At 37.9% G+C, this 8,604-nt stretch overlaps 1 protein-coding gene across 1 annotated transcript in view; it reads right to left on the reverse strand.

Moving 5' to 3' along the window:
- The window catches only part of BCL2L11 (BCL2 like 11), a 58,518-nt gene that overhangs the window by 37,931 nt on the left and 11,983 nt on the right, over positions 1 to 8,604 (reverse strand). The window contains exons 2-3 of the mRNA XM_044663448.1: positions 6,324 to 6,469; positions 6,069 to 6,158 (exon numbers count right to left, since the gene is read on the reverse strand). Of these exons, the coding sequence (XP_044519383.1) occupies positions 6,069 to 6,158; positions 6,324 to 6,456 (223 nt within the window). The 5' untranslated portion in view covers positions 6,457 to 6,469. The remainder of the gene's footprint in view (positions 1 to 6,068; positions 6,159 to 6,323; positions 6,470 to 8,604) is intronic.

Raw genomic sequence — 8,604 nt, forward strand, 5'->3', positions numbered from 1 at the left:
GCTAAAATTTCACCTTTCTGAGCTAATGCCTTCCCTATGAGATTATCTCCCATTAATACATTGTTGCTTGTAAGCAACGCCCCCCCATGGCACTGTTTTTGCCTTTCTTTGCATTCTGTGCTTAGTATAGTGCCTGACACACTGGAGGCACTTAAGTGCTTGTTGATTTGACTTAACTTGAAAACTTTCTGTTCAACATAGGAAAAAAACTTGGAACTACACAAAAGTAGAGTGGGTTGTCTTGCAAAATAGTGAGTTCCTCATTACTGGAAAATTTTTCAAGAACTCCATAAGCATCAAACAAGCATGCTATAGAGCAAAGATGGTGAACCCATGGCATGCAGAGCGCTCTGTGGGCACGAAGCCACCCTCCCCACCACTCAGTTCATTACTAGATAGGCAAAGGGCTTCAGGTGGAACAACTCACTTCCCCCTCTTATTCTCTTATAAGCTCCTTCACAGGAGGAGACTATTTCATTTTTGTCTTTGTAGCCCTGATGCCTGGCTCAACAAATTGCAAAACCTGCAAATTGGAAGGTAATGTTCACATTGCAAAAAAATTCTCTGCTTCATAAAATAATTTACCATGGTTTTCCTTTAAACAGTGAATTTCCCAAGTACTTTTAAACCTTGGTTGACCTACAAATTCTCAATTCATAGATTTCCTTTTAGGAACACATCACTGCATAAATACTCATGAATAATTAATAAAATGTATGTAAACTTTTTATCTAACACTGTATATAAGTAGGTTTTCATTTTATTGTTTTAACTCTATAAAAATAAGAAATTTAGTCCAATGCTCTTACTTAAAAGATAAGGGTATAGGTTGAATTGAAAGCAGTGCTAAACAAATCTCCAAGGTGCTGGAAGGAGAGTGACTGGAACTGTGGTTTCATTGGTAAAAGAACTTTTAGGAAAGGAAACTCCTAACAATAGAGATAGGTGCCTTCTAGGCAATTTCAAGAGTCTTAGAGTTGCCTAGAGCATTCTAACTACCAAGTGACTTTTTAGCATCCAAAGTGGCTGTCAGGGGAAGGTCCAGAATCTAGAACTTATGGGCCCCAAAGGTCAGTTCTCTATCCATACTGCCTTATATTTGTAAAAGGCTATGATTCTGTGCAAAGTGCATAATGGTAGATTAAGGGGAAGAGGGTTAATTTCAACAAATTTAAGTTAGCCTGTTTTTCAGCCAGAGATATAACTAATACTAATTGCAGTTATTTGCTTAAATAAAAAAGGTTAATTTAAAGGTTGGGTCACTGAAGAATCACAGCAACAAATGTGCTTTCCTTCTTTTTCTAGCTGAAAAACAGTGCAGGCAGTTAAGAACATGGTAAGAAAAAAATTCTACTCTTTTCCTTACCCTTAGAACTTCGGGAAAAATTAATCTAGCTCTTTCAGTGTCTATTACAATGAACACTTTAAGATGAGAACTATTACAACAGAACAGGTACAATTTAAAAAAATGTATTTTTCAAAATAATGAATAAGATAAAAAAATATTGTAGCTTTGATAAGCTTAGATAACATGGCTAAATCTGCAAGTCTTATTTAAGTGGTCTTGACTTACAAAAGTATCTAAAGGAAAAAGAAACATGGAAAAAATACCAGAATAGAGCCACTGTTAATAATTTGTCTTGTTATAATCACAAAATGTATAGGAACATATTTACCAAGCACCACTTTCAAGTAACTCAAAAGGAACAGTTTCAACTGGTACATCAGTTATACAGGCATAAGAAGTTAACTTTCCCTGGATGATGAATGCTTCATTTAATTTGTTACCATTTACAGATGTAATTTAATTTCTACAAGTTGAGTATGGGATTCCCATTCTCTATTCTTCATTCACAACAGCACCACTGTGGGTTGTTTCAATTACATAAATTGCTGATTAAGTGTGCAGAGAAGACATTTTATGGACTAGACCTGGCTGAAAGACTCAATCAGTACAAAATAAAAACCAGAAAATTATCTTGTGAGTATGTTAAAAGTACTAAAATTCTGCACTGTTCTTAACTATTAGTGTGCCAGTTGGGGAAAAATTCATATACAATATGCTCCAAGAAGATAAATACCATTTGTTTGAATTTGATGAAGATAAATAAATTCTAAATTTTGCTATAACATTATTTAAGAGCATTGGGAAAAACCAAATTCCTATATATTTTTCAATTTCTAAACCTTACTTTTTTGCAATTTGTTTCATAATATACTAAGAAGAGGAACTAGGAATCAGAAGTAGGGTTTTATGATACTCAGATATAAAGAATGTATGTAAAGTGCTTTTCCAACTTTAAAGCACTACATAATTGTTAGCTATTATTATTATTATTGAGTTTCAACTCCACCACTTAGCAACTGTGTGACCTCAAGCATTAAATCATTTAATCTCCTCAGCCTTACTTCCCTCACCTCTGAAATGCAGATATCTCAAATGATGTTTAATACTTTATATTCTACAAAGTACTTTCCACATATCACCTCATTTAAGCCTCACAATAATCTTGTGACTTAGAAAGCACAAGTATTATTCTCCTTTTGGCAATAAGGAAACTGAGGTCCACAAAAGTGAAGTAATTTATCCAAGATTATACAACTAGTAAATGTTAACAGCAGTAAATGTGAAATCTGACTCCCAAGAGGTCAAGCATGTGATCTATGTCACTGAAAATGCTGTACCACCACCTGACAATGTTGTTATAGGGAATCAAGGAAAGTATGTATACATATATATGTAATGGCTTTTCTTGAATTGGATTAAAATGTAGACATCTTAAACAACAACAAAAAAAAAAACAAACAAATGGTTCAAGCTCCTAACCATCCAAATAAAAGCAACAGAATCAAGAACTTTTTTGATCATTATGTTTTAACTAAAAAATCCTTTATTTTCTCTAGAGTACAAGAATTTCTAATTTTAAAACTGTAAAAAAATTGTATATGTATCCCATACACATATATTAATAACTTTATCTTTAAAATGTGTATTACAAAGGTAAAAAATACTCTGATTATATTCTACAATCTAGACTAAGACTACACTAACTAAACTAACCAACTACAATCACCTCTCTACAGAAATTCACTGTTTGGCTTGAAATTTCAAGTACTGATAACTTCTACAAGGCATAGACACTGTATATGATATCACTTAGAAAATTTCTTTATAGAAGTAGTCTATTTATAAGCATTCATTTTTGTTGCACTTATACAAACTAGCTAAAGACTCCTTTGTGAAGGACATCTTTATAATTGATTATTAAAGACTTTATATTAAAAGCCTTAATGAACAAAAGTGTCAAATAGGGAACACTGAAAACATATTTTTATGACATTTTGACATCCTTCAGAAATTTCCTAAAACACAGTAGATTATTAGTTGTGGTCTGAAAAATAGCATGTTTGCAGGTTTATTCCTTAATATAGGATTATAAAATCAACAATTACTGAGAATGAATTTTCCTATCTAAAAGCAACTTTTATAAATAACTTGCAAAAAGTTATGATTCATAATTGTCATTCTTATGTTTAACAACTTAATATTTCATTTAGGAAATAGCATAATACAGTACATAGAGATCATAGGATGTATTTAGAGCTAGGAGAAAAGAAAGGATTAAGTATAAAGATTCTGTGTCAAGCACTATGCTAAGCATTTTTTTTTACAAATACTTAATTTGAACCTTAAAATAACACTTCAACATAAGATATTCTTACAACCCTAATTTAGTAGTAAAGGAAACAGAGGCACAGAGCAGTTCAGTGACTTGCCCAGGTTATCCAGTTAGCAGGAACCTTTAAAATAAATTAGTTCAACTTCCCATTTTACAAATGAGGAAACTTTATATCTATATCTATGTAGATATAAATGCTCCTGGTGAGAATGTTTTCAGGAGTAGTAATTTTCTAGGCATAAATAAATTAAAGATAAAGGGTTATTTTAACAAGCATCAAGAAATAGTGCCAGAACCCTGAACTTGGAAGTCAGGAAGACCTAGCTTGCTCTTGACTCAGAATGCTAGCTGTGTGCCCTGGAGCAATTCACTTAATCTCACATAGCCTCAGTTTACTCTTCTGATGTGTCTCAAGTTCCCTTCCATCTCTAAATTTCTGATCCTCTAAAAGCTACTACCCAAGATCCTAAGTGGATACAAAAACTTCCTTTTTAAGAAAAGGTCAAGACAGTATCTTTAACATTCAATTTTAAGAACCCATTAAATGTCTGTAGATATCTGTAAAAGTAATGTCAAAATGCTTTCCAACTCTAATTTCAGGTTTTCCTGGATAGCATTTGTGAAATTTTTTAGTTTCTTGTTTCCTTAAGAAAATAAGAATATATTGTATTCCAAGCAACTAGTACAGTAGATAGTGGGAAGGAAGGCAATAAACATTTATTACCAGCCTACAAATACTATCTCATTTGATCTACCACAGGAGGTAGGTGCTATTTTTACCCCCATTTTGCAGTTGAGAAACTGAGTCAAACTTCCCTTTTTGAACTCAGGTCTTCCTGACTATAGGATCAGTGCTCTATCATAGTGTCACCTTACTGTCTCTTACTAGGCACTTAAGCAAATCCATCTTGTTTAAGAATCAATATTTTAGATCATAAACAATTTTAAGTTTTTCTTGTTACAAATTTATTATTTTCCTGAAACTATTCACAAAGAATATTTTTCTCAAATTTGCATAAAGCAAAATTTGCTTTATCTCTGACATTTATGGCTAGTATCAGTACAAAATTAATCTCTTTATAATTTTAGGACCCAAATAATTTATTTACTTTTATTTAATGCTGCCAAAATATTCTGAAAAAAGATAGACATGGTTTCCTGTTATACAATTGGGTAGAGAAGTCAAACTCTAGACTACTAGTATTCAAACATACTTTCTGAGACACAATGAAAATAATCACTGGATGTAGCAAATATATATTCTAATTTCAAATCTCTATTTTTAATTATGCCAATTATTTTATAACTTAGATTTTTGTATGACTGAAACTAAATTTGGAATCTGACTCTACTGACCATCAGTAGTGTTATTTGCCTTTTGTGACATATGTGTAAGCAGTAGCAATCAGTCAATAAACATTTATTAACAGTCTACTACATGCCAGATAGTGTTCTAAACAATGAGTATACAAAGAAAGGAAAAATAAACAAACCACCAGTCCCTACTCTCAGTGAGCAATCTAATGAAGGAAGTCAACATACAAACAAATATGTCCAAACAAGATACATAGGAGATAAATTGGGAATAAATTTGGAGGGAAAGAACCAAGACTAAGGAGGCTAGGAAGTGGCTCTTTGTAGAAAGTGGGACATTAGTGGAAACTTCAATGAAGCTAGGGAAGCCAAGAAGAACAGCTAGTGAAAATGCTTATAGACAGAAGGGTTAAGGAATAGGAGGGAGAGCAATGAGTTTGACAAGTCACTCAATGCCTCTTCTTGGGATCAATTAGCCCACAACTACAAGTTATTAGCAAGGTTTAAGAATATTATTTTTCTCTTTGAAAAACTTAAAGGCCATGTAATAGTCAAATCCATCACCTGAGACTAATCAACACTGAACAAAAAACCATGGCACTCAAGCAAAATTTAATTTGAATGGAAACCAGATTAGATATTTTCAAAGATTATGATGAAAAGCAATGCCTAGAAAAATGGCTTAATAAAAGTTTTCCAATTTTTAACAATACCTCATCTTCTTAACTACATAGTTCTGTCTTAAACTAATTACAAAATGTTTTATATATATGAGAAATGTTTCTGTATTTCAAATTAGAAAGATAGAGGCTCTATTACTGGTACTTTAGAAGCATAAGAAAACCTTCCCACCAGACTAGAATCTCACCCAACCAGTTCCATCTGCTAATAAAAATTGAGAAAAAGGTTTTAAAAGATCAGTCTGATTTTACTATTTGACATGCAGTCTATTCCCATCAAAACTTGGACTACAAGAAAAAAATCACACCAAAAGGAACATTTTTAAATGTTACATATATCTTGTCAAAAAAGAATAAAACAAGCCAAAATATGTCTTACCATGATCTTGCTTACCCATTGCACTTAGATAATGATTGAAGGCTTGACAAGGAGGGCTTGGAGTTTGTGTAGATTTATCACAACTCATAGGCGCTGGACTCCTGTCTGTGTCAAAAGAGAAATACCCACTGGAAGATCGAGGCAGCAGTGGAGATCTTCTTAAAAAGATGAAAAGTGGGGATCTGGTAGCAAATGGACTAGGGCTAGTGGGTGGTGCAAACGGTCCCTGAGGACTGCTGGGTGAGCAGCTGTCCCCTTCACCTGAATTACCTTGATACTGTGTTTGTATAGAGGTAGGGGCCCCTTGTCTGAGTTGCTGAGGCTGAGTAGGCCTTTCTGTAGGCTGCAATTGTCCACCTTCTCTGTCACACTCAGAATTTAGATCTGACGGTTGCTTTGCCATTTGGTCTTTTTTTCTGAAAGGAAAAAAATGTAGTGAAGATTATATTTCATAAAAATACACATTATCTTAATTTTCATCTGTATTATATAAACCCTCCACAAAGTAATCCAGCATAGGTGGACTCTGATTCTTATTACTCCACTGCTTTCCTAAACTTCTGTTCAACTTCCAAGGAAAAAAACACTTTCAAGCCTGCCAGAAGTTCTATATGTAATTTCTCTGGTTATGCTTCTTCCCCTTAAATGGAGTGCTAATAAGTTACTTAAAGCAATTTTAAAACAGTAAATGTCCAAGTCATTAACAGAGCAGCTATATTTTCAAATCCATCCACATATACGAATTCTAAGAATGGCTTTGGCCAATTAAAGGAAAAAAACACCCAACAGTAGGCTCTAATTTCCCATGGATCAGATACTGTGTTGAAATGTAGGAGTGAAGAGTAGATGCAGTGATTGTGCTGCTTCTGGACGAGTTCCCTGTTCTAGCCCCATTGTTCTACCAAATGTGCTGATCACAGCAAGTCTGGGGAAGGTTTGGCAGCAGCCATCAGTAGTAGTAAGTGCGTCACAATAGTTTGTCCATAGCAAAGTGCCTCTTCAGTTCCCTCTACTACCAACTCCACCCCATTCCACGCCCCCCTCCCTTTTCCCCTCTTCTAACTTAATGCTAACTCAACAAGTCTTCAACTCCTATTGCAAGAAAGCCAGCCTCTCCTGCACAGCCTGACGCAGAACTTTTTTTTTTTTTAAAGCACCCTGCTTCCTTTAAATGTTAGGCACACACATAGGTATACAAAGAAAAAACACATCCAAAAGAAATCAATCAAACTCAGGGAAGCTTTCTCTTTGGGCATGCTCCCTGAAATGCATAAGACCTAGCTCCACACACCTCCAGCAGCAACGTAGGAGGTGCCTAAACCAATCTCACCTCGGAAGGACAAAAAAAGCAAAGTAATCATCAACATCAACATCAACATCAACATCAACATCAACATCATCATCATCATCATCATCATCATGCCAGTCTCTTTTTAAAACAAATTCTATAAGGGAAATTTTAGGAGAAAGACAAAGGTTCGCCCCCACCATCGCCTTGGCTCCCTAGGATGTCCCCGGGAATGCGCGCGGCCAGTCCCGATCTTCCCCCACTCCCCACCCCTCTCCTGGGCTGCAGGTTCCCCCAAAATTAAGTGTCCCCAACAATGTGGAGCTCGTGAGAGAAACAAAAGCCTCAGGACTTACGCTCAGGGCTCTCGATTCATTCCCAGAGAAACAAAACAAGTTCCCAACTTGACACTCTCACTCGCCGGAGCCGAGGGCCCGCACTCCGAGCCCGGCTCGTTGCCTCCGCCTCCTCAGCCGCCGCCGCCGCCGCCGCCGCCGCCGCCTTCTCCTCCTCCTCCCGCCGCCGCCGCCGCCGCTGCCGCCGCCAGGGAACATCCTCCGCCTCCGCCTCCGCCTCCTCCCCCCACGCACTCTTCAGCCAGACTGCAGAGAACCGCTGACCTCCCCCTGGCCGCCGGGCTCGCGGCGCCCGCGCTCCCCATTGGCCAAAACACGGTCGCTCGGTCGAGTCTCAGCCAATCCAGAGCGAACGAGGGCGGCCCCTCGGCGGGTCAGCCTGCCAGGAGGCAAGGCGATTGTTGACAAACTTGCCTTCCGAGTGGCACTCCGGCCGGGGAGCCTCGGCGGCGGCCGGGACTGCAGCAGGCAGCTCGCGAGCGCCCTTCCCCTCCCCACTTCTCCTTCCCCCAGCTACCCTAGCCACACAAACACCCGAAGCCTCCTTGGGTCACGTGCAGCTCGGGGCTGCGGCGCAGCCCTCAGAATCCGAGGCTCGCGCCCCTGGTGCTTCACCAACTGCAATAGGGGGAAAAAGGGGGATCTTGAGGCGGAGAGAATGCAACGGTCTAGTCCAGGCCTGTGTCACCAGAAGACAAAGAGGGAACCGCGCCGACACTAGAGAGCACGACCCTCGGCCAGTAACATAAACCACACCCCAAAAACCTGAATATCAGTCCAGCTACCAGCCTTCAAACTAACCTCCCCCACAGACTGACACTCTCTCTCTCTCTCTCTCTCTCTCTCTCTCTCTCTCTCTCTCTCTCTCTCTCTCTCTCTCTCTCTCTCTCTCACACACACACACACA

Source organism: Gracilinanus agilis, chromosome 2, assembly GCF_016433145.1.
Source record: "Gracilinanus agilis isolate LMUSP501 chromosome 2, AgileGrace, whole genome shotgun sequence".
NCBI lineage: Eukaryota > Metazoa > Chordata > Mammalia > Didelphimorphia > Didelphidae > Gracilinanus > Gracilinanus agilis.